General features: G+C 34.4%; 2 protein-coding genes across 3 annotated transcripts; both read right to left on the bottom strand.

Annotated features, from left to right (window-relative positions):
• Nucleotides 1–1013: 1013 nt before the first annotated feature.
• On the bottom strand, nucleotides 1014–5030 carry LOC107429052 (proteinaceous RNase P 1, chloroplastic/mitochondrial-like). The gene is made up of 6 exons (XM_016039686.4): nucleotides 3455–5030; nucleotides 2723–2812; nucleotides 2432–2613; nucleotides 2125–2245; nucleotides 1487–1558; nucleotides 1014–1323 (listed from the first exon to the last, which is right to left on the bottom strand). The coding sequence occupies exons 1-6, from the start codon at nucleotides 4649–4651 to the stop codon at nucleotides 1222–1224; spliced, it is 1764 nt and encodes a 587-aa protein (XP_015895172.3). The 5' UTR covers nucleotides 4652–5030; the 3' UTR covers nucleotides 1014–1221.
• Nucleotides 5031–5700: 670 nt separating this feature from the next.
• LOC107429037 (mitochondrial arginine transporter BAC2) lies at nucleotides 5701–10222 on the bottom strand. 2 transcript variants are annotated; one of them, XM_060813740.1, is made up of 7 exons: nucleotides 10046–10222; nucleotides 9356–9630; nucleotides 9127–9202; nucleotides 8524–8619; nucleotides 7445–7961; nucleotides 6727–6862; nucleotides 5701–6165 (listed from the first exon to the last, which is right to left on the bottom strand). In XM_060813740.1, the coding sequence occupies exons 2-7, from the start codon at nucleotides 9470–9472 to the stop codon at nucleotides 5956–5958; spliced, it is 1152 nt and encodes a 383-aa protein (XP_060669723.1). In that variant the 5' UTR covers nucleotides 9473–9630; nucleotides 10046–10222; the 3' UTR covers nucleotides 5701–5955. The 2 variants fall into 2 exon arrangements, with proteins under 2 accessions (XP_060669723.1, XP_048319214.2); XM_048463257.2 differs by having other exon boundaries at nucleotides 9923–10063.
• Between the last annotated feature and the right edge of the window lie 16573 nt (nucleotides 10223–26795).

Here is a 26795-nt window from a genome sequence, read left to right as displayed (position 1 = left end):
AATATTTCATAAATTTGTCATACAAAATAAGGTGAAAGTGGAAACGTTAACAGATAAGCATTTATGTTAACAAAAAAAAAAAAAAAAAAAAATCAGATAAGAACTTTTAATGAAAGTTTTTTTTTTGTTTTTTTTGAAAAAGAATATTTAATTAATTTGTTTTCAAATGTAACAAGACTTTCATTAAATGGTGTAAGTTTAATATTTCATTAAACTTATGCTTCAAAGAAACCAAAAAAAAGTACATATATATATATATATATTCCTTAAATATATTTAACTTTGGACAATAATTATTTTTGTATACTATGAACCATTAATTAGATATATTTTGCATTTGATTATATTGATTTAAATATTTTTGTTATAATTTTTTTAATAAATAAAATTTACAATAAACTGGGGTGATTGCATTGAAATATTAAAACTCAGCCAGAACTAGTTGCTTAGTTAACTTTTGAATTTTCAGTTTTAATATGAGTTTTTTTCTTTCTATTTAAAAATAAAAAAGAAAAAAAAAAAACTCAAAAACACTTGATCGACTGTGTTTCGATGCTGCCAGATCTATAATATTGCTATATTTTCATCCGAAATAGCTTTTACAAATGGAATGCATATTAAAATAGTTTTTTTCCACTTAGCCCTGAGCTGTCCAGTAAAGCATTGACTAATTAAATTGACTTATCAGCATTGCCAGATCCAGTGCTAATGATCCTCAATTGTAATAAATAGTATTTTTCCAAGCTAATTTCCAAATTCCTAGCTTTAATTAGCTTATAGCTTATCATAAAAAAAGGATAAGAATCTTTATATAATGATTTCGATGTGAATGGTATAGAATAATATGAAGAAGAAATGACATTTATTTGATTGGGTTGGCTGCACCAAGCATGTGAAGAAGGAATTTCATATATCCCATATCATTTTCTTACAAATTATATATCCTACTTTCAATTCATTTATAGCTACAACCTAACCAACCCCATTTGTTAAAGCAATAATAATAATAATAATAATAATAATAAATCCAATTCCCTTTGGGTTTCTGAAAATATTTTCTAGAAAACCATTTAATTACCTGTCAACAAAGTTTCTTAGTTCTTGTTTATTCACATGAATACAATTTTGTCCTTGAAAATAATTGATCTGGTTTTTGTGAAAAAAAAAAAAAAAAGAACTATAAAATCTCTCTTTCTCTCCCCCTCTCCATCTCTTCCCCTTCTATATCTTATCCCAGGCTCTGGTGGCACACAACCACTGCCTTGGGGTCTCAAGATCATCACCTGTGACTGTTGGCACGTGCCAACTACCTTCCTTTGACTCCTACATGTGCACAAAATAATATAATTTCATCAAACATTTGTATACAAACTTCATATATGAAGCATTCACCCAAAAAAAAAAAAGAGAAAAAACCTTCATCTATGAAACAAAAGAGGGTTCAAAAAATTAATAATTTCATCAATATTTTGCTTGATTTTCTCACCTGAATTACAATAGAATATGGAGGTGGCATGTGAAGGATATGTCCCTTCTTCTTTGAGAATCCTAGTCGGACCTGCAGATATAAGAAAAAACACATATTCTCACCATTTCTTATGGTTATGCTTTGGATTCAAATACCAGAATATGCAAAATTGACAAATATTGACATTCATTCAATTGAAGTTGAACCTCCATTCTTAGTAAAGCTTTCAAGATTGAAATTAGTTTAAACCATGGAGAGTAAAACCAGTTCTTAGACATGACCACCGTAAAGGATGGAGGATCAGGTGGGAATGGTTATACAAGAGGGGAAAAACAGTACTCTGATTTTGTCTTTCAGGTGGCTATGGCGGAAAAATCATAAGCTTTCGTCGGAAACCAACTAGAAAACAAAAATCAATACAATATTATTGTTCTGAAATCCTTCCAAAATTAAAAAGCCAGGAGGATAAAAGGAAAATTATAGTGCTATATAAATGAATATGTGAAGAATTAAGAAAAAATATAGAGTGTTATTGTTGGGAATAAGAATTTTCAAAAGAATACAGCAGTGAATAAGGCATGAAATGAGAATAAATGTCAAGAGAAGTTTGGATAAGAACTTGCAGAAGAATACAATGATGAAAAAAGGGAAAGTACCTGATGTTTTTCCTTCCATCTTGGAAAAAAGCTAGTCCCTAGCAATTGGAATAAATGGTCCCTCATTTCATCATTTGTCACCAGTAAACACTTGCAACTAACAGCAGCGTATAACCAGTACCTGTAAATATTGGATCCAATTTATGGCACAAATCAACTATGAAGGTCAAACTAGAGAGCTACAAATATGCAAAAGGATTTGCTTATAATTTAACCTACACCATGGGAAAACTTTATATCCACAAAGGTAAAGTTTCAAAACAGAGAACAAAAGTGCATTTTATTCATATTGATAGGCTAAACTCACCAATCATCATTTGAACCAGGAGGAGTAGCATATAGAGCACCAGATTTCTGCCAACTCGCTAACAACTTCTTGTTATTAGGATTTTGTGCAGGACCACCAGTTACACGACTTTTATGCAATATCACAAGTGGCAGTCTCTTTGATGGACTTAGTTGGTGCAATTGATTTACAACAGACCTAAGCTACAACAAAACAGAACAATTAAGTAGCCCATCCATATATCTGGGACCAAAAAAAAAAAAAAAAAAATCAAAGCAGAGTCCTTAGAATTAATCATAGTTTCCCAATCACCTCGGAAAAGCTGAAATTATGTTGATTTGTGAGACCAACATTAGCACCATCTACAACTGCATCAAATGGACCATGCTCCTGAAGCCAGTCCTGAGAAAGTAAAACATATAATGAACCAAAATATCTCTGACAAGCAATGCACCTATTACTGTACCTCTGCTTTATTCCTTATTGCAGGAAACATGGGCTTTTCCGCAAAGCAGGTTCACAAGATATGATAACCATTGTCATTGCTAATTCTAAAGAGTTCTGTGTCTATTCTTTAAATTCTGTAAAACTTAATGAAACGAAGAGAAAACAACACTTCCTTGTAACATAATATCTATCTTACATTCTGTGTGCTGATATCAATATTAATCAAAAAAATCACGAGTTTCATTTGAAACCAACAGATTTCGAAGCAATCTATATAATTCGATCCATTCCTTAGTGGGAAGCTCATAGTGTAGCTAATTTGAAAATAACAAATTAACATACACTTCAAGCCAATACGATAGGTTTCATATCAATTAAATCAAACAATTTAAGCACCACAGCACCATCATTATGACACAACAAATGGCACCTTAAGGTTTCAAAGAATTTTGAGTGAAAAAAGTGCCAAAAACAACAAAAAGGAAGGATAAAAACATTGGAATCACGCAATAAGTTCACCAAATCTAACGCATAATTCATTATCTACGATTACTCGAGTATGAAAAAGTGAAGAAAAGTAAGGAAAATTGTGAAAACCTGGAACCGCTCAAAATCAGCCTTAGCCTCTCTTTGGAAAGCCAAGCTGGCCAATGAATTAGCAAAGTTCTCTGTCTCTTTTGGGTCAATATCAATACAAACAAGCTTCTCACCACAAGATTGACACACACCCTTTCCATCCATCTGAGTCCTTGTCACCTTCCAACTCCCTGTACCCAGCCACCCTTGCCCATGCCATCCTCCACCACCCTTCACAATTCCTTCTTCCACCTTGTTTACATCCCAATGCTCCTCCCCAACTTTTGCAGCCTCTTCAGACTTGAACCAATCTTCAACAATTCCAACAGTTGATTCAGAAACCTGCCTCACTCCAGCTCGCAATCTGTGCAACATCTCATAAACCTTGTCTCCCTTTTTAGCATCGGCGCTGAGCTTCAATAAAGCAGAAAGCTCAGGCTCTTCAGCAACAACTCCAGATTCCACCATGTGTGCATCAACTTCATAAGCTCTATCAACCTCCCCTTTCTTACAGAAGCCAAACAAAACCGGCCCGTAAGACCTTAACCTTGGTGGAATCCCAAAGCTCTTCATTTGCTTCACCAAATCAAAAGCCATTTCTGGGTCTTCCGCAGCAGAAGCAAGTCTAGCAGTATTCGTAAAAGTAGCCTCATTGGGCACAACCTTATCCACCACCATTTGACGAAAAATCTCAAAACCCATTTTAAGACCAACACTACTACTACTACCCGATTCACCAGAAGGACCAGAACCAGAACCAGAAGTAGAAGAAGAAGCGCATAGGTAGAGCAATACATTGTAATGATACAGGTTAAGCTGGACGCCATTACTTCGAGCTTCGTTGTAAAGCCGAAGTGCTTCAACCAAATCACCATTCTTAGAGCACATATCGAGCTTGTATTTAAGAACTGCCTCGGGAGATTCTCGGAGAGCCTTCTTCTTCGCTCTGTTAGACATGGAATTAGCAGCAATGGATGCCGATGATGATTCAGAGGAAGACATAGCCAAACTTCCAAAGCCGATTCTCTGTTTCTCCATAGAGAAGCTACCCACAGAAGGCAATGGCTTAACGGAGAAGGATTTACAGCATTGGATGAAGAAGGGACGGCAATGGCGGCGACTACGGCGGAAAATCAATGGAAGCTGAGTGTTGACGAAGAACAAAAACAGAGGTGAAGTTCTCGCTAGAGAGGGCATGAATGAGTTTCCGTACAACATCTACTTAGCTTTTGTCAATCACAACCTCCCCAAAAACAAAAATTTACTAATCGAAAAGCACAAGGCTATACTTGAAAATATACTCTCTTTCTTTCTTTCTCTCTCTCTCATTCCCAATTTTCAGCTCTAAGAGATTCGATTTCATCGATTATTTATTTATTTAATCAAATTCGAAGCTCCAATTGGAAATCCATGGCTTTTCTCAGGCCCTCTGAAATAATAAGATTACAGATAATAATGGATAAACCCTAGAAAAAACCTGAAAAATGGAGCGGGAGATTAGTCTAACAGAGAAAGGATCACCACTTCTTCAAACGACGCCGTTATCGTCTCCTCCTCCTCAGCTCCATGGGCAAGACGCACCGTCTCACCTGTTTCAAATTTTCTATGGTAAATTATATAAATTATTATTTCAATTAAGAAAAATTCTATTCAACTTTGTTGTCTTTTTAGAATTCACGAACTCATATTTAATTTATCAAATTAGTTTCCAAATAGTATGAAAGATGATATAATATAAGTAATATTTAATTAATTTATTTTTTAATTAAGTTATTTATTTAAAAATTTATTTTTTATATTTAAATTATATAAACATGTCAATTGATAATATTTTAATATGTATTTTTGATAAATAAATTAATATATGTAGGATTATTAATTTATATATATATATATATATATTTTTTTTTTTCTTTCAACTAATAACACATCATTTTACTTTTTCGAAAAAAAATAATAATAATAATAACACATCATTTTACAACCTTATTTCCTAGACAACAGCTTAAAAATATTTATTTGATCATGCTTTAAATTTTTAAATCGTTAATTGAAGTAACTCTATTTTTACATTATACATGGAGTTTTTATTCTACAAAAAAATAAAGCAACGTTTGTCAATCAATCTTAGAATCTAAAAACCTTAAACCATTTTTTTTTTTTTTTGGCTATAAAAATATATGCACAATGGCCAATTTAATTTAGCATCAAAATGTAACACCAAATCACAAAAGCCATTCAATGGACTAGTATTTATACACAACAGATGAGAAAATAATCTCTAAACCATTCTGTAAAAAATTAATTAATATCCCTCTTCAATTGCTTGAAATATGTTTTCACTTCGAGTTTGGACCTGTTAATTACATAAAAATCTACTCTGAGAAAAAGGGAAGATTGAATATATGGTGTTAATCTCCAGGAAATTAAATGATATGCAAGTTTTTGTTGAGAAACAACGGTGTAAAAGTTACACAAAAATCCACAATATTTATCTTTCTCTATCTCTAGTTGAAAGCATACTATGTCAATTTAGTTCCTCTTGAAACAAGGTGATCAACAGCCAAGAAATAACTGCCCACGATCATGAACGATGCAATCCCGCTGCGAGCCACCCGCAACCAAATGCCATTGAACAGGACATTTCTATCTGCAGGATGGATCCCTGTAACTCTCTCAAACCTATTCCCTGGTCGTCTCCATTTGAGAAGCTTCCTCTCCAGGAAGACAAACTGCATACACAAAACCCACTAACATAATCAATCTTCATCCAGTGACAGCCAAATTTTAAGGCTTTCATAGACGGAAAATTTTTATGGTATTCTGCAGACTACAAAGGAAAAAGCACATCATTGCGTGCAATCTGCACTTTTTTAAGTAGGCACTAGGCTTGCAGGAATGGCGAAGCATGATTTTTTTTTTTTCCTCAAACAAATTAAGTGTCGTTTATGAAACTAACAGTCCATTCAAACAAACTGGATACTTGACAACCACTTGTGAATAAAGAAAACGCAGATACCAATCTAATACTTGAAAGTTGGAATCATTATCCTATGAAAACTTCATACAGATAACATTTGTTTGCCAACGTATATGAAGCAGAACTATCTCACCTTAGAAAGAGACCACAAGTGGGCACAAAAATAATAATAATAAAATAAAATAAAAAATAAAAGTATAATAAAATAAAATAGCAATTGACAACTGCTCCTATTTGGAACAAAAAGAAACAGACTCCCTGAGGCCAAGATAATGTAAACAATATGATAAAATGTCAATAACAAGTAATGTACCTTAGGCAGCACAATACATTGTGACCGACACTTTGCAGTGTCAAAACCATGAGAAGCAGCTGCTGCAACTGAACCAGAAATTCCAGCAGTAAGACTTACAGCTAAAGGAGACAACGGAGGGATTTCATCATCTGACCTGAGTGAAACAAGCCCACTTCAATAAAAAAGAAAGGGACAAACTTAAATTTGACACAAGTTGTTGTATAGGTACCAATCAAACAAGGACTAGCATCTAATAATGCATCGAATCATTCACATGAGGTAGGAAAAAAAATTGTACATAGTGGCACTATAGTGATACAGTTGATTTATAAGGTACATTACAAATGGCTAGGCCAAACCATCAACAATTAAGTCCTTCTGCTGATGGTCAAACACAAAGAACATGAATGACTCCTAGAACCCTAGAAGAAGAAACTTGAGCACAATCCTATGTGATCAATCACTCTGCACAAGTCTGTAAGCAAAAAAGCTCTAAAACAAGACAATCTCAAAATACAGAAAATAGTATGACCTCTCATGACAAGCATCATAAATAAAGTAAAGAGAGATTGCTTCTACAATATAGTAGGATAGAACATTGGGATTAAGGAGTTATAGTTCATAAAAGATTTGTAAATTTGGTGCTAAACCCTAACACATGACTATCTTAACAAATAACAACCACTACTAAACATATAAATGGAAAAGCTGATGACTTAGGGATAACTTTCAGAACCTTGGTGGTGGATTCATCCCAGCTGCCTTCCAGTATAACAATGCTTGGTGCAGGAATTGCCAGCTAGAAAAGAAGATGCCACCAAAAACAGAATCCCGAACAACTCCTGACCCAAGACCTCTCCATAATGCTTCCCATCCTTCCAAAGAGATAATTTGAGATGGTCTCGTAACATTGGATACTGATGGTGGCCTCCCAGACCCAGTCATCATCCATGGATACTCTTGCAAAGCACCCATCATATTGGGATGTTTGCTTGTTAGTGTGGACAAAAGGCCAGCTGAACAATTCAGTGTTTTCATGTCCGGAGTATATCCACGCAGTAATCTTTCAATAATAGGTGAAACAGCAACCTTTTTAGTACTAGAGGCAGAGCTTGGAACACGAGATGCAGTAGCCACCTGAGCACGGAGTTTAATAAGTTCAAAAGGAGAGCTTATGAGTGATTCTACTGCACCAGATACAATTCCTGCCATAAGTGCCTCAGACACATATATATAGTTGTCTTCTCGACCATCTTCACGAAGGCATTTGCAACAAGAAAATGTGTTAGAAGCTGAAAAGAAATATCTCCAAAGAAAAAATTAACAAAAATAACCAAAAGTTTGAAAAATAAAATGTACACATATTATAATTTAGCGACTATACAGCAGTTCACCGCATCACCAATGAGTTCTACTCTGTAATCTAATTTCATATTTCATGATGTTGTGAACTCAAGAATTTAATGTGTAGGATACATTTTCAACCAGTATAATTCTTTTCCCATAAATACAAAGCATTCCCATTTCATTTCATTTGGCAAGAAGCATAAATTTTCCTCTCATCCGAGAAACCACCATCACCCAAGGAAAGTGTTTACAAATTGGATTAAGTTGTAGCAAAGTTTTACCCATTCTGTGCAGAAGCAGAAAACTAGATATTCTGATTTAGAACATCAAATTTGGGGATGTATCACTTGCTAAACAATGCACAGAGAGTAGGCTATTTATCTATTTATATATTTTGGTAAATGGAAGTAAGTTATCATACAAAGAAAAGCAGCTTTATGAAATAAACAACAGAAGAATCAAATATACCTTTGTAAAAGGCTGTCAAGATTTCATAGATTCCAAAACGAGTTCCCACACCTAATACTCTTCCCAGTGCCAACCAGCCAAAACCATTATACAAGCCTACACCATTCATTGCAAGCAAAATTAAAGTCATTAGTTACACAAACATCAACAGAAAAATCCAACAAACACTAGATGATAAGACTTAAGAGGACATGAATGTACCAATAAAGCAAGCAAACAATATGCTACGCATTAACATGGTTCAATTTTATTTTCTTGTTCTGAAATTGACAAGCCATAATAACTTAAACTCTTTAAGATCTTAAATTTCTGCATCCATTGTTGAAAAGGATGGAAGAACAAAATTCTAATCACGAAAAGGGAAAGACAATTTCTTGATCCTCTGTCCAAATCGTGTTACACCCCATACAGGGTAACAAAACAATTACAGACTGAAAAGGAAAGCCAGATTACACATTCTTTAAACTTCTACATAATAAGAATGACAATAAACAAAAAGGAAAAAAGAAATACCAGTCAAAACAGCTCATGGATTTCACTGGACCTATGGTGAAAACATAAATTTTAAAAGTAAAAAAACAATTAAAAGATTTGGGGAGTCACCTGAATTTCCTGATAAAGACCTGATTCTGTTTATAGCCTGAGTAGTCGTCAACGGTTTATTAGAACCCGAGCCAACCTGTTTTTCACCTCATAGGCAATGTATAAAAGGAAGAGAATTTAGGTTTGAAACATATAATGCTATATTTCTTCATAAAGCAAATAAATTCCGTAGCATCAGAACTATATAAGAAGGAAAAAACGACAAAGATAGGGAAAAAGACAAACCAACCTGAACAAGAACTTTTATGGTATCAAGAGGGTACGTGAGAGCTGTGCCTAATGTCACCGACCCTGCTGCAGCAATTGCGTGGATTGCAAAAATCTGATTATTCAACAAATCATCCATCTGGGATCAAGTAAAGATGTATCAAGAGGAAAAACAGTTTCCCATCAAGCTTTTGAAAGTTAGATTTTAATGTCGTTCAACCATGCTTCACAAAGCCGTACAAATCTTTTCGTCTTGAACATGCTTTCTATTACGTTCGGCTTTGCATACCAGTCGGACTGAAAAAAAAAAAAAAAAAAAAAGAGACAAGAAAATGAGACTTATCTGCTTAATAAAAGAAGCAAAACCAAAATTTAATCCACACGTTTTGATGCAAAAAGGGTACCGAAGTAAGTGGTGCATATAACATTACGTTTTCAAAATATATGTCCATTTGAGGCATTTTCTCAAACATATCATACGCTTTAGGAATAAGATAAGCGCGCGCACTCTAGCAAATTCACAATGGAAAAAAACAAATACTTAAATAAACCCATTGTCATATTGAACGAAACAAAAATGACCCTTTACCAGTTCATGTTAAAAACCCAGCCAGTATTTGGGTATTTCCCAATTGCCATCAACAAAATAAATGATTAACTTGATGAGAGTGAGAGAGTGAATTTGTTAAAAAATTTGAGAGTGAGAGTGAACCTGCTCAGCTAAGTAGACGATACATGAAAGGGACCGAATATGGGATGGAGGCTGTAGGTGAGACGAAATGAAGGTACCGTACGCAACAGTGTCTTCGAACCGGAGGCGCAAAGATGTTTTGGAGCAATCACTTTTCTCAAAAATAATCACTAAAAATCACATTTTATATATATTTTTTTTTTCAACATTTTTGAAGCTGTATTAATAGATTTCACATCAAAATTTATGAGTACTCTAAGAATATATTTTATCATCTATGGCTTTAAATTTTGTTTTTTTGGAGCTTCCTCACATGCAATGGCAGTATTTCAAGATTAATTTATAATATTTGATTATATGAAGATTAAATATATAATTTTTAAATTACAAATTTAATCTTCAAATTGTATCAAACATTATAAATTAATTTTCAAATAATATTTCATATTATAAATTAATTTTTAAAAATACATAAAAAAGACAAAATTTATCATTTATTAAAAGCTTACGTGCATTTAATGTTGAATTTTGAACGTAATAATATTGAAAGAATGATGCAACATTTTGATGAATTTGAACATTTAAATATAAAAAAAAAAAATTATTTAGGAATCAACTTGTAAATAATTATATAATTTAAGGATTGATTATGTGATTTACTTTTTTTTTTATTTTTTTTAATCAAGCATTATGAAAAATGTATTCTTATCAGCTTTGCAGTGGCTTCATTAAGCACTTCAAAATGCACCCATAGTTGTCAATTTGGCTTGCTTGCTTTTATCATTCTGATGCTAGAGTATTATTAGTTTTTTATTTGGTCTAATAGAGTCTTATTAATTTGAATGGATAAATTATATACAAAATCTCCATGAACCATTTGATACTGGCAAACAACCTCTGGTATTAAGAAAACCTTCCCTCAAAGTATTGAAAGTTTATTATTCTTAATATTTGAATAACCAAAAAGTTCGGATTAAATTATTTGAAAAATTGAAGATAAAATTTTCATTCTGTATATGCCATATCATGAATTAGTAACTCCATCTAATCTCCAAAAAATCCCAATTATTTCGATCTTTCTCTTTTTGAAATGGAATTTTTACAGAATTCCCATAAATAGTTTCCTCTTTTGTTTCCTTTTTGTTTGTTTTAAGAAATATATCGATCAATTCTGATTCTTTATTTTTCTATTGATTCTTTTTCAAATCGAGGTGTATGGATCCACGGATCTATATGTCTATATAGATCCTGTTCATGGATTAGTGAAAATGTGCTTCGAGAAATAATAGTTTAGAAAGTGATAAGACATATTTTATGATATAAATATGTATACAAAAGGGTATTTTTGTCACATAAAATAATATAATATATAGAGTAACATTAGAATACTAGCTAATCCATTAACATATAGATAGCATATTATTTTGTTAATATTTTAATATAATCTAGATATGAATTAGTGAACCTTATTAGAATACCTCTAGCATATTCTAATATATATATATATATATGCCAAGAAGATATTTTTATCAAATTAGAGTAACTATTTGTACTTAATTAGTTTAAAAGGACAATATATGGTTAATTAAGGGGGTTTATTTGTTCTTTTAATAGTTTAAGGTTATTTAAGTGTCAAATGGTTGAAAAAGATTTTGCGTTATTTGAAGTTTTAACTCATTTGTAATTAAAATTAAAGTTTAAAATTTCGATATCGATAAAAATATCAAAGATTTAAAATAAAAGTTTCCATAAAAATATTGGAAAGTATACAAAAAATGAAAAAAATTGATAAAAATTTATTTAAAAAAAATGAAAATTTTTGTTGAAACTTTAACGGTAGATTATCAAATTAATTATAAAAATTGCAAAAAATATTGAATATATATTATATATTTTTTAATCAATTTAATTTATAGTAAACGATAACAATTATAAATAAACTATTATTGATATAAATATGTCAAAAATAGTATATATTAATAAATTATTTATTAATTAAAATAAAACAATTATTACAATTACATTATATTTTATCATATTCATCCACTAGTATTGTTTTTCCAGAACCTAAAAGAGGTACATTATTCCATTTCTTTTTTAACAATTTTTTTATTAATTTTTTTTTTGGCTTTTTATTTGATAGAAATCTTATTTTTTGATAGCTTAAAAAAGATAAAAGTTGAATAAAGCTATTATGGAAATACAGAACTTTTGAGATTGTATAAAGGTTGTGTTTGTAACATCCCACATCGGTTGGAAAGGGGAACGAAGCATGCCATATAAGTGGGTGTGGATACCTTTCCCTTGCGAGACCTTTTCCTGTGACCCACCATTGTTCTGGGGTCGGGAAGAGCAAAACCGTGCGGGCCGGACCCAAGCGGACAATATCGCATGCGGGTGGTCTGGGCTGTTACAGTGGTATCAGAGCCAGTACCCGGATCGGTGTGCCAGCGAGGACGCTGGGCCCTAAGGAGGGAGGATTGTAACATCCCACATCGGTTGGAAAGGGGAACGAAGCATGCCATATAAGTGGGTGTGGATACCTTTCCCTTGCGAGGCCTTTTCCTGTGACCCACCGTTGTTCTGGGGTCGGGAAGAGCAAAACCGTGCGGGCCGGGCCCAAAGCGGACAATATCGCATGCGGATGGTTTAGGCTGTTACAGTGTTGCAGTCTAATATATATATATATATATATATATGTATATATACATATATACTCCATGGCCAAGGTTGCACTAGTTTTGCTTGTCATGAGCCTGATATGTTCTTGGTATCCAAGAAGTTAAAGATTGAGAGAAGAGAAGAGAAGGAAATAAGAGAGAAGAAAAGAGGAAGGAGAGACAATTTCTCAATCATACCGTTGCTGTTTACATCCCTTAGTTCATATAGGTCATTTCCCGTTTACTATTAATGCTCCTACATGGAAGGAACAACATGACTACAGTTATGCTAACAAATAAAGAAAAGAAGGTCCATATATACCCCCCACTCTCATACTACATGAAAGCCATACAGTACGTTAGACCCATGCTGATGACATAGGTGTGCATGGGGTACAGGTTACTAGGCCCCCATCATTCCTCCCTCATGAGTATGTCCTTGTTTGCAAGGATAAAGTCTAGGTAAAGTCTTGTGAACCTGCAAGCATTCTCCCATGTAACATCAGCTGTTGTTGTTCTTTGTCATTGCACCAAAATTTCAGTCTTAGGTTGATATATTCACTATTGGATGACTCAAGTATCTAATATAGCCTCAGATTGGAGTAAGATTGTTGCTTCATCAAACATTAGCGGAAGAGTAGAGGAAGAACTGGTAGTTTTCCAACACGCTTGCTTAATAAACTAACATGAAACACATCATTAATTAAGGCTCCCTGGGGCAATTCTAAATGGTAAGCCACAGGTCTAATTCATTCCAGGATCAAGTATGGTTTGTAGAACCAAGATGAAAGTTTGAGAGAGCTGCGGAACATGATAGATCGTTGATGGTATGTTGCAATTTCAAATACTCATAATCCCCAATTTCAAAGGTGACATTTCAACAAACCTAGTCTGCTTTTGTTTTCATGCGATCCTAAGTGATTATCAAATTTTGGTGCAAGTTCTTCAGAATTTAAGCTCTGTCATGTAGGAATTCATCCACAAACATGAACTTTAGTAGTGTCAGGTATATAAAATAACGTCGTTGGAGGTGACACACCATACACAGCTTTGAAAGGGGGGATCTTGGTACTTGTATGTGCGAATGTATTATAACTATATTAAGCCCATTGTACCCAGTCAAGCTATTTTGTTGGTTATTCCTTTGTAAAGCAGCAGAGGTATTGCTTCAAGGTGCGATTGACAACTTTAGTTTGACCATCTGTTTGATGATGGTAGTTGGAACTCATATTAAAGGTTGTTCCTTATAGTTGAAACAATGTTTTCTAGAAAAATCTTATGAATTCCTTGTCCTAGTCATTAATGATAAAATCGGGCATGCCATGCAACTTCATGGCATGCTTAATGAAGGCCTTAACTGCAATAGTGGTTGTATAGGGGTGCTTGAAGGTAGGAATGACAATTTGCCCTGTGCGATCCGAATCTCGCGATGCACCACCCCTAACAAGGCAGTTTTTCCCTGAAAAGTTAGGGTTGCAGAGTGGGCTTGAGACATTAAATTAAAACCCGGATCGGGACCAAACCAGGCCAGAGGACTAAAAACCCCGGTCCAGTATATATATTTATTATTATTCTGATATAATTTAATTTATGTTAAAAATGATGTAAAGTAAACCCTAAGAAAAACAATTCATTTTCTTTTTCTTGCCATCATTTCACCTTCACCTTCATCTCAAACTCACAGCTATTGCCACACTAGACCAAATCATTCACATTAACTCATTTTCTTCTTGCCATTATCACCTTCACCTCACAGTTGCTGCTGCACCAAACCATTCACCAACTCATTTTCTTCTTGCCGTCATCACCTTCAACTTCACCGTCATCTCACAACTGCTGCTGCACCAAACCATTCACCAAAAACCGGCCCACCAAATTTCACTGCCATTAAGTTGCCATTGCCGCCACCAAGCTGCCGATCATCAACAAAACTATGACATTAGCAAGCTTCTGAATTCGTTTTTTTTTTCCCCACTGCGAGTTAGCGTGAAATTGAATTTTTGGATTTTTTTTTTGTTTGATTTTGTGTTTGTTTGGTGAAAAATATGTTTTAATGTATATAATATGGAGTTGCTTATGTTACGGTTGGATTTATGGTAATTTTTATGTATTGTCAATCGGTTTGGAAAGGTTTCAAAAAAAAATATATCAATTATAAAAAGGGTAAAAAACCATCCCGTCCCATCCCCAATTGGGAAATCCTTGTGTAACACCCCGTCCCAAACTGCATCGGAATTTTTGCACGTTGACCGAGGTTGATCGTTGACCGAGTGGGTCAAAAGTTGACTTTCTCTTCCAGTTGAATTTTCTAGTTGACTGTGGTACCGTAGCGAAGTACATGATGCCCTGAGTTCGTAGACTAGTAGCACGTCGAAAACGGAGCTACGGTTTGAAAGTTATGGGCAAAACAAATCGAGGTGCAACTTGTCCAAAAGGTGCCGAAAGTTGATTTTATCGTTGTAGAATTTTGTTTTGACTTTTATATAGTTGTAAAGTACTCGTCGATACGAGGTCATAGACTAGCAGCACGCTTAAATTGGACACCTAGTTAAAAAGTTATAGACATGTGAAATTTTCCGAATACCGTAATATTTTATTATATCTGGCTTAAGTGAACAGTGATGCCATGTGTCGACATCTGAGAGGTCCACGTGGGTGAACAGTGTCACCCACGGTAGCTTTTATTTTGGCAAAACAACGGGGGAGGAGAGAGAAAGAGAGAGAGAGGGAGAGAGAAAACCACCGGCCGTCGGAGTTGTCAAATTTTCCGGCCGATTCTTGCCACACGCACCGGCCAGCCAGGAGCGCCTCTCCATTCCCGGGCAACCCCCAAAATTTCACGGCCAACCGACCAGCGACGCGCCCGGATTGGGGCTTTTGCCGGCGGCGCCGCTGATTTCTTCAACTGCCGAAATCTCCACATTCCGGCATCCATTCTTGTCACCGCCGGTCCCGTTGAGACTCTCTCCCTTCAAGCTACAAAACCTCCAAAAATCTCAGCCACCAGCCACCGCATGCGCCACCGTCGGCGACGGTTGCCGGTGACCTCGACGGCTCGCCGTGAAAATCACTATTCCGGCGAGAACCCAGTTGCACCGCCGGTCCCTCTCCACTGATTCCGACCCCCTGAACCCAAATTCGGGGTCCTTTTCCTCCAATTCACGACGGTTTGAGAGAATCGAAGAGTTGAATCCCGAAAGCTTTCAGGTGAGATTCCGACCACCTCGGGTCCTATCTCCGGGAAGTAAGACTGGATTTGTAATCCTCATCACTCAAGCTTCGATTCGATATATTACTCGTCAATTTTGGTTGTCGTTTGTGTTCACTCCCCGGGTACCCATTTGGGCGTTACCCGATTAAAATATTAATATAATTGGTTTGTGTGTTGTGGATGTTTTAGGTGCATGTGTGGGTAGTGGAGTCGATCCTACGGAGGATCTTGATTGATATACATGCTTAAGGTGAGTGACCCACCTTTAAAACTATTTTGGGGTAATTAATTATATTTATTTGGTGTTAATTTGATATCTGAAATTTTGCTCATGTGGTGGAATTTAAATATAATTGTGGAAAAAATATTATTTTATATATACGCATATGTTTATTGTTGCTAAATGAAAAAATTGGGTTATTAATGAATTTCTGATTTTTTATTGTGATTTAATTGTATTTATCACGCATGAGCACGGTGGTTCCAATTAATTAATTATATTTGGATTTTTATATTATTTTTGGGTATGATTTGATTTTTTAATATTTTAAGAAAAATATTTGTTTAAGTTGATGGTTTCAATTTTTATAATTATGCCCATGGAACATTATGTGATTCAATTTATTATGTTCCAAAAATATTTATGCTATCGGAAAATTTGAATATTTAAATTGATGGAATTAAGAGCTAGTGGATTTGAAAATTTTGGTATTTATGCGATGAATTTATGACGATGATTATAAAGGAATTGTGGAAAATTTACGGGTTTAATTGGATGGAATAAACCTGGTATGTTTATGGAAAATTTGAGATTTTGAGATATATTGATTTATGATTTTTAGATGCACCATACATGTACTGGTGTTCTGTATATATGGATGTGATTAGTGCGCACATGGATGTGGTTAGCGCACAGGTGGGTGTGAGTAGCTCGCAGGTGATTTATGGGGTTGTCCTGTGTTTGCCATCGGATGAGGGTAGGCCGCCCCTCCATGGTCGGGACGCCTGTTTGTAGCGGCGCGGTGGGACGCCACGCGACCGTATACCGGTTTCTCTTTGTAACCTCCTATCTGGCGGTACCTCGGGACGCTGGGTACTGTTGGCGCCACTGGTATATAGTGGGTGCATCAAGTGATTTTCAGAACTTGGATTTCAAAATAAATATTTTGAAATTGTATTCAAATTAAGAATATATTTAATACTGTTTTTATTATTTATTTAAATGGGGATTTTAAATTGACATAATTTTTCCTTTACTTAATTATTCAATAAATTAATTTATTTTCATTATAAAATTCTGAATGCTTGAATTATTATATTTTATTTGATATGTAGATGAATAATTGACTCCTTGGTTTTCGGGGAATATGAATAACGGGTTTTGTGAAAAAGTTTTAAAAGGGGAACTTTTCCAACCGAGAGAATCGTAAGGGTTTTGAAAGAAAATATTATTTTCAATTAATTATTATTTATCTATTTAATTATCGTGGTATTATAATTGTATTGTAGATAGGGTCACTCACTGAGATGATTAACATCTCATATTTTTAAATTCCGTTCCTCTAGGTACCAGGTTTTGTCGACGTTCATCCGGAGTGGACTTGATTTCCGTCGCTGTCGTAATTTGAGAAGTTACCCTTGTCTTCATTTATTTCATTTGTAATATTCTTTCATCCTTGTTGTATAAATTCTATATTTAATAGTACTTCATGAAGCTCTGTATACTATCCTGAACATTTATGTATTAATTATGCACTGGATTACTGTTGTTCATTTGGAGTGCTGTAATTTTGTGGAACCAAATTGTAGTATTGTGGGAGAAATAAGGGGATGAATATAGAAGTGTGTTTTCAGTGCAGGGAATTTGTGGCAAGTCCAACCCTTAGGGGAGGCTCTGTCAGATTTTCCATTGGAGGGTTCGATAGGGTTTCCCTGGAATCAGGGCTTGTCTAGGGTTCCGGTGGGGAATTTTGGACGGGTCCTGACACCCTGTCCCCACCCCCCATCTAAAGAAATGGAAAAAATAGCAAGGATGAGATGAAAAATTTCCCATGGCGATGGGGATGGAATTTCAAAAACCCCATTGATGTTCCTACTTGAATGGAACAAAGTGGGTGTATTTAGTCAAGCAATCAAGGACCACCATGATCACAGAATAGCCGCAGGAAGAAGACAATGCTTCGATAAAGTCCATAGAAATGTTGGTCCACATCTTACCTGGAATAGGAAGCTGTTGTAGTGCTCATGCGGCATTAGTGCACTCAATCCTATACTGTTGACAACTGGAATACTCCTTAATGTATGTTTTGACTGTAGCTCATATCTTAGACTAGATGAAATCTTTTTTAGCACTACTGAATGTCTTATGGTACCTAAAATGCCCATCCGTGGGAGAAAAATAAGATTTTAGGAATTAGACATGAGTAGGACTTAGGAATGTCAACGGGACAAGACGGAATCGGTTTTTAAAATTCCTTCCCCGTTCCCGCGGGAAATTTTCATCCCATCCCTGTGGTTTTTCCTGTTTCTTTAGAAACGGGGCGGGGATAGGGATTCCCCAATAAGTGATGGTGCGGGACGATTTTCCCCCTTTTTTTTTATAATTGGTATAATTTTTTTGATAAATTTATATAGATTTTTTTCTTTATGAATAAAATGTAAATAAAGTAACTAAAATGTAATAAAAATACAATAAAATATATCAAAGTCTAAATTTACAATTACAATAAAATACATCCTTAAAAAATACAATATAATATAGTCCAAATATGTAAATATAAAATTTATAAAAATACATATGCACACATAATAAAGTTTTACTTCTCATTTCCTTAAATCTTCATGGAATAATGTTCCGTAAGAGTTGATTGCTACAAAATTAAATAATATCAATAATTTTTTAACAATTTAATATAAATATTTTTTGTAATAAATAAATTGAATTTACCTCCTCATCAATTTCTATGTCGCTCATAGTAGAAGAACACGCTCCAACATATGGTGAAGAAGATGAAGCTAACAAAAATGAGATTAATTAGTTAACAATAAATACAAAAAATATTTAAGACAAAAAAATAGAAAATTTAATTTTCATACCATTAACTTCAGCCCATAACCAATCTTGTGCGCACATCAAAGCTTCCAAAATTTTAGGATGAAGTCTACTTCGATGTGGACTCACAAACCTTCCACTGATACTAAATGCAGACTCAAATGCAATAGTAGATACTGAAATGGCTAAAATTTCTCTTGCAATATTATACAAAGTAGGATACTTCATTGTATTTACTTTCCACCATACCAATATGTCAAAGTCATTAGATCTTGGCAAAACTGACTCCTCCAAGTAATGATCAACTTCAGATTGAACATGATCAACATTAGTAGTACTAGAAACGAATAAATCAAATTTTGCCAAACGATCTTTTTTTCCATATGGAAGCACATTGGATTGGGAAGATGCAACATTTGGAACATTTACACTCAAATTGCTCTTTGATTGATACTCTTTCTCCAAATCGTAGCAAATTTGACATACAATAGCTATTTTATGCACACTTCATCCCCATAAATCAAAGAAAAATAATACTCTATCACTTTCATTTTATATTTTGGATCTAAAAGAGTTGCTACAACCATTATTCTATACGTTTCACTCCAATATTTTTCAAATTTAGACATCATACACGAGGCCATCAATCTAATTTCCTCACAAGAAGATGTTAGCCAATCACAAATTGATATCCTAATCTCACAAATGTGTGGGAAAAAAAAAAAGATTAGCTATAGGATACTTTGCTCCTGAAAATATTTCAATCACTTCATAAAACAACTCTAGCCTTTCACAAATCTTTTTGGCTAATCTCAATCTTGATCACCATGCAAACATTTATATAGTGACTCTCGTTACTTCAAATGAGGAAAAACAGTCCTATATTTCAAAGCAGTAGCAAGCATCAAATATGTAGAATTCCACCTTGTTTTAAAATCAAGTACCGATTTTTTATCACAAGAAATTTTCAATTAATGAACACATTCTAAGAATTTTTCCTCTCTTTTTTGTGTTGCTATCCAAAAATAAACATTTTCACGAATTTTTTCAATACTTCTATAAATTATTTCCAAATTGTCTTTCACAATCAAAATCAATATATGTGGAACACACCGTATATGAAAAAATTGACCATTTAACAAAAGTGGAGAATTGGAAGCTTATCCAAAAGAAGATTGACCAAAGCATCATTTGTGCTACAATTGTCTAAGGTCAAAGTAGAAAGCTTACCATCTATATTCCAATCCAATATGCAATCCATGAAAACTTCACAAAAAACCTCGGAAGTATGTGGACAAGGCACATATACAAACCTACCAAAAATAATAATATATAGTTATAATAAACTAAACTAATTTGACTTATATATAAAAAATATTTTAATAAATATGAAATTTAATATATAAACTTTTAAAGTACCTTATAATTCGACTTTGAAGTGTCCAATTATCATCAACGAAATGTGCCATAATAGCCATGAAGCCTCTATTTTGGTTACATGTCTGCATATCCGTCGTAATTGCAACTCTACCACAATTTTTCTCTAACAATTCCATTGTTTTGGATTTTTCATAATCATATAATTTAAAAATATCACTCCTAATTGTTATGAGAAACCACTTTAAATAATGGTTGAACTGTATTCATAAATCTCCTAAATCCATAGTCTTCAACCATTGAAAAAGGATACTCATGCAAAACCATCATGTTTGTAAGTTCCTTTCTAGAACTCTCTTAGTCAAAAGTGTATGTGCTAACTTTAACTTTTCCACTGGTATTTTTAGTAGGATTCAATATTGATTTCCTAATATCCTTTTGTGTTCGAAGAGCACATCTTTTAAAATGATCATGTAAATGTCTGTTCCATTTCTACTCTCTTCTCCTAATTTCTTACTACAATAATTACATATGGCCTTATCCACCTCATCTATCTTTACATTTTAAAGATGATTCCACACAATCGAAATCAATTTTCTTTTTCTAATTACTTGACTATTATCCTCATCACATGCCTCTATTGGAGTTTGTTCCTCTTGACTAGGTGTTTCTTGAGGAGTACTAATTAAAGTTGAACTGTTGCTAAAATGTTTTGATGATGCTTGATCCTTGTCATGTGGATTGCTTCCAATTGAAGGTGGATTAACATTTGCTTTCGAGCCACTAGCTTCGACCATAATTTACCTTAAAAAAATAGCATAATGAGTAAATACAATAGTATACCTTTTTATCTAATTAATTATTATTACTTTTCATTATGAAAAAAAAATTATATATATATATATATATATATATGTATTTTATTTCCAATCAACTGACCAAAAGGCCTTCATAAAGCAAGAACGTGCTAATATGTGAAACAAATACATACAAGCTTTTGACTTCTAGCACCAAATAAAAATATATTTCGACCAATGACCAAGATGAGAATCGGTTTTGACCATTTAATTGTTAGGTGGATTGGATGCATGCACTACCATATACTATTACTCTACCTGCCTCAAATATATCAAACATAAGCTAAAACCTTGTTTACTAGTAGATTCTACACAGAACATCCACTGAAAAGAGTTTATGAGTACTCTAATTTACTACCTTTATTTATTCTCTTAATATTGCACTTCCTTTAAAATGAGCTTTACAATCATTATTGTACTTAAAACGAAAAGAATTTATTTATTTTAGTTAAGTACTATACAAGAACGTTTCGAGAGAAGCAAACTCCTACACAATCAGCAAGCATCAAACTCTTTTGAACAACCAACCGGAGCTTTTTTCACAATAATAGACTCCTATACTAATTAAAATGTAGATTATAGTTAGAAGGAAATGGAGTAATTTATTACTAGATCTTCCTATATACATGAATCATGATTAATACTAATCTCCCAATCTCTACCTAAAGATATTTTTACAACCCTCCACTATTATAGAATCATGATTTCACACCATCACACAACCATAGTAAAGCAAGGATGAAAACGAAAAGTTTTTTTTTTTTCCTCCTCTAAAAAATAATATTATAAATCTTTCAACAAACAAATTTGGATGCGTAACAAAGAAAACAACCTCTCAAAAGCCATCTTATCTAATAAAATTAGGAAATTGATGAGAATGCCACTTTGGCCTCATAGTCAATGAAAACTTTCGAATTGATCCAGTCCACCATTAAATCAGTCCATTATTATTATTATTACTATTATATATATATATATATATATTGGTTGAAAACTCAATCCATTACTTATCTTCAAAATATAAGGGTAATGTGTGTAGTCTCCTGTTTACTTTGCCACAAAAGCAACTTTGGTTCAATTTATCATAACAACAGTATTTTGCATACCCTCTGTTCAATTTATCGATATCAACTATGAACTCCATATCATATATCACATGCATTAATTTGAAGGAAGAAAAAAACTAAATAAAAATTGAAACAAGAAAAAAGAGGAAAAAACAAAAATAAAAGGAAAGAGACACAAGATCCTACCTTGGTGAATGGTTTGGATCTAGTGGGGCAGTAGCTGTGAGCCTATGAGGTGAAGGTGAAGGTGATGAGAGTTGGTGAATGGTTTTGATCTGATATGATAGCAGCAGCTGTGACTATGAGCCTGTGAGGTGAAGGTGAAGGTGAAGGTGAAGATTGAAGACTACAATAAGAAGAAAATAAATAGGTGTATATATATATATATATCAGGCCGGGGTTTTCATTCCCCAGGCTTGCCCTAATCCCGATCTGGGTTTTAGTCTATTGGCCCAAGCCCGTCTTGCAACCTCAATCTTTTTGAGGAAAAATGGGCGGTGCAACGAGGGTTTTGGGCCATGCAGGTCAAATTGCCATTCCTAGTAAGACTCAAACAAGCTTTATCTTTATGGATCCAAACTCCATCCCATAGCAGATAAGGTTAAGTTTAAGTTTGAGTGGAATTTGAAAGCTTTGCATAATATGAACCTTGCTGTACTTCCCATTGAAGGTCTTCCCACCAATCAGGTGATGGTAATGAAATTGCTTATCAATGGAGTTCTCAATCCATGATAACGTATCTGCCTCTTGATTCTCTCTCCCCTGTTTGTACTAAATTGAGTAATCATAGCCTATAAACAGCCAGCATGTTTGAGTGGGTATAGTTATATGCTGCTCCAATAAATATTTCAAACTCCACTATTCGGTCTGTACCACAAAAGGCTTTCCCAAAAAATACGATTGCCACTTATGAATAGCTTTCATGATCGTTAGAATCTCTTTCTCATAAGTGGACAAGGACAAAGCGGAGACTTTAAGTGCCTTACTAAAATAAGCGACTGGAAGGTTGTTTTGCATTAATATGGCTTTGATTCCCACACCACAAGCATCACTCTCTACCATGAAGGGTTGAGAAAAATTTGGTAACTATAGCACCACTTCAGTAGTGAGAGCTTTATTTAGTTTTTCAAATGCTTATGTAGCCTCAGTTGACCTGTGAAAGCCTTCCTTAGGAAGCAGCTCTATCAATGGCACTATAATACCACTGAAACCACTTATAAACTTCTTGTAATGATTGGCCAATCCTAATAATCTGCAAACTTTCCTAGCTGTGGACAGAATTGTTCAGTTAATAACCACCTTTGTCTTCGACGGATCTACACACTAACTCTTTCATGAGAGATGATGTAGCCTACATACTGTACTTGAGTGATTCCAAATTGTCACTTTGATGCTTTGGTAAATAATTGGTTGTCAGCCGAAATTTCTAACACTCGTTATATGTGTATGAGGTTTTCTTTCCTATTCTTGCTATAAAGTAAGATATCACCAGAGAATACTAGAATGAATTGACGTAGATGTGAAATAAGTCATTCATCAAGCTTTAGGATGTAGCAAAAGCATTCGTCAATCCAAACACATCACCATAAAGCTCATAACAACCTTCATAAGAGTAAAAAGCGATTTTGTGGACATCTTGTTCATGAACGTGTATCTGGTGGTATTTAGATCTTAGATCCATTTTCAAAAAGTATTGTGCTTAAAAGAGTTCATGTAATAACTTGTCTATTACTAGTATCAGATACTTATCTTTGATAATTATGTTGTTGATTATCTAATGGTCCACACAGGATCATCAACTCCCATTCGTCTTCTTTACAAGAAGAACTAGCGATGAATATATACTGCAATTGGGTTGAATGATCCCTAAGTTGAGAAATTCTTTCACTTGATATTCAATATCCAATTTCTGGTACTATGGATAGCGATAAGGCCTCACACTGATAGGTGATTTATGCAGCCACAATGGTATCCAATGATCGTGGCTGCAGTGGTAGTAAGCCGTTGGGTGTGGAAAGTACCTTAGAAAATTCTTCTAACAAAGCTAGCAAATCTTTTGGATACTTAGGATCTAGAGATTTCTTTTGAATGGGAAAAATTTGCAAGAGTAACCTAATGCCATTTAAGGCTTGTAATACCTTACCATGAAGTACCTTAAGGATGTTCAGTCTACTTCTTTATAGTAGGTGGACTACCCTATTCTGTGTAAATTTCATCTTAAGTATCTAATAATCTATTTCCAGTGACCCAAGTGTGGCTAGCCACTGGACCCTTAACACAGCATGATAGATAGCAACAGACAGGACATAAAAGTATGGTTGCATTAGATAGTCTTGTGTTGTAAGTTTGAGTCCTTTACATTTCCCAGAACACTTGACTTTTTATGGATTAGCTATCACAACTTACAAATCTCGACCTCACTCCACCGAGAGATCCAACCATGTCACTATGCTCTGGTCAATAAAGTTATGAGTGCTGCTTCCATTTATCAACATAGAGATGCCATAATTGTGTAATTTTCCTGGCACCTGTATAGTCCATGGTTAAGTAATCCAGGTGTAGTCTATTGTTGGACATGCAGTCCTGGCTCATCTCTTTCATCCAGAACAACCTCTAGGTCATCAATCATGAAGAGCTGAGGTCCACTAAAGCAGAATAAATGTTTTGTATAGTAATAACAAATCCCTTTAGCTCTGCATTCGCTTGCCTCTTGTCCCGTGATCTTCTTAAAAGTAATTGGTGGTTGAGAGTTAGGTTTCATTGTGGATGGGAGTGGCCCAAGGATTTCCGTGGTAGCATCAGCCACTACCCAAGTATAATTTTGATGTGAGTTACTAAGCTCTTCTTTTACAGTATATTGCACCCCTCAACTAATCGGGCAACCTTTATGGCTTTCGAAAGAAAGTGAGGTTACTTGATTTTAACATCCAGAAGGATCTCGTCCTTCAATCTGGCAATGAAACAACCCACCAAATAAGAATCAGGCAATCTATCGATACATTGATATAGCCATTCAAACTCGACTTGGTATTGGGAAACCATTGTTACTTGTTTCAACTAAGTGAGTGCCTTAAATGGATCTTCATACTTAGTAGGCCCGAAGCATTGGAGTATTGCCCATATGAACTCCTTCCAAGAGAGTGGTCTCTTGAATTTACTTATCCATTGGAACCACTGGAATGCCACTCCCTCTAAATGAAAGGAGGTAAATTGAACCTGTAGCTGTGGTTCTATCCTTTGAAATTCAAAGTACTGCTCACACTTAAAAAACCATCCATCAAGATCATCTTTGTCAAATTTTGAAAAATATAACTTGAGGTTGGCCTGATTCTATCAACTTGCCCAGAAATTTCGGTCTCCCTGAATTGCATCACAAGTCGACTTTGAGAAGACTCTCCTAGAGTGAAAGGGCTCATTTCCCTTTCCACCAAGTTCTATCCTTGTTGAAATCACAAGCCTATCAACACCATTTGCATGGTGGTGTTTAAGTGATCAAAGTTAGCACCATACCTGGTTAGAGTCTCTAGAACCTCATTATAGAACTCGGCATTAGTTTTTTTATGAGTGCCCATGGACCAACATGCTCTGATACCAAATGATATGTTCTTGGTATCCAAGAAGTTAGATAATGAGAGAAAAGAAGAGAAAGAAAGAAAGAGGAAGGAAAGACAGTTTCTCATTCATACCCTTACTGTTTACATCCCTTAGTTCATATAGGTCATTTCACATTTACTTTAACTGCTCCTACATAGAAGGAAGAACATGGCTACACTTATGCTAACAAATAAAGAAAAGAGGGTTCACATTACTCCCACTCTCATACTACGTGAAAGCCATGCAGCACGTTAGACCCATGCAGATGACATGGGTGTGCATGGATAGTTGGTTGTTAGGCCCCCATCAGAGCCATGGATTTGAGTGCACATGATGTAATATTTGTAAAGTTTATGGTAGAAGAGCATATCCATCAACTTCTGCATCTTGTTTGATAATGCCATCCCCATTTGCTTCATCATTCTCTCCTTCTCGTAAACATTAACTCTCCTATCACAAATCTATTTCCTTTTCTTTTTTATTTTCCTTCTTTCTTAAAATTGATCAGTAATTTTTGTAGCTTTTATGTATAGATGTTTAGTTTGTCCAACAAAGTGAAGATTTCCGATGTGCGGGTATCAATTTTATCCAATGCCTGATGAGTCTATTGGATAAAGATAGGTTTTAGGCTTCTCATATTGCACATAGAAATCAAAAAATGATCAATCAATATTCGATTAATTTTGGTTGGTTTTTAAAACCTCATATGGTCGTTTATGATATAATCAACCAATTGATTGAATTTGTTCATTAATTGGAATCAACTGATGAACACCCCTCCTAAGGTGGCACTCATTTAGGATTGGTGTATTAACATATGTCTGCAAGTCCACCATATTGAAACAGTTATTTATAATATGATAAAAAAAATTTAAAAATAAAAAAATAAAAAAAGTACTTGTTGTAATTTATTTAGTTAACTATGGTTTGTCTTTATGAATTATCACACCTTT

This window comes from Ziziphus jujuba, chromosome 12 (genome assembly GCF_031755915.1).
Source record: "Ziziphus jujuba cultivar Dongzao chromosome 12, ASM3175591v1".
In the NCBI taxonomy this organism is placed as follows: Eukaryota; Viridiplantae; Streptophyta; class Magnoliopsida; order Rosales; family Rhamnaceae; genus Ziziphus; species Ziziphus jujuba.
This window is presented reverse-complemented; position numbering and strand designations above follow the sequence as displayed.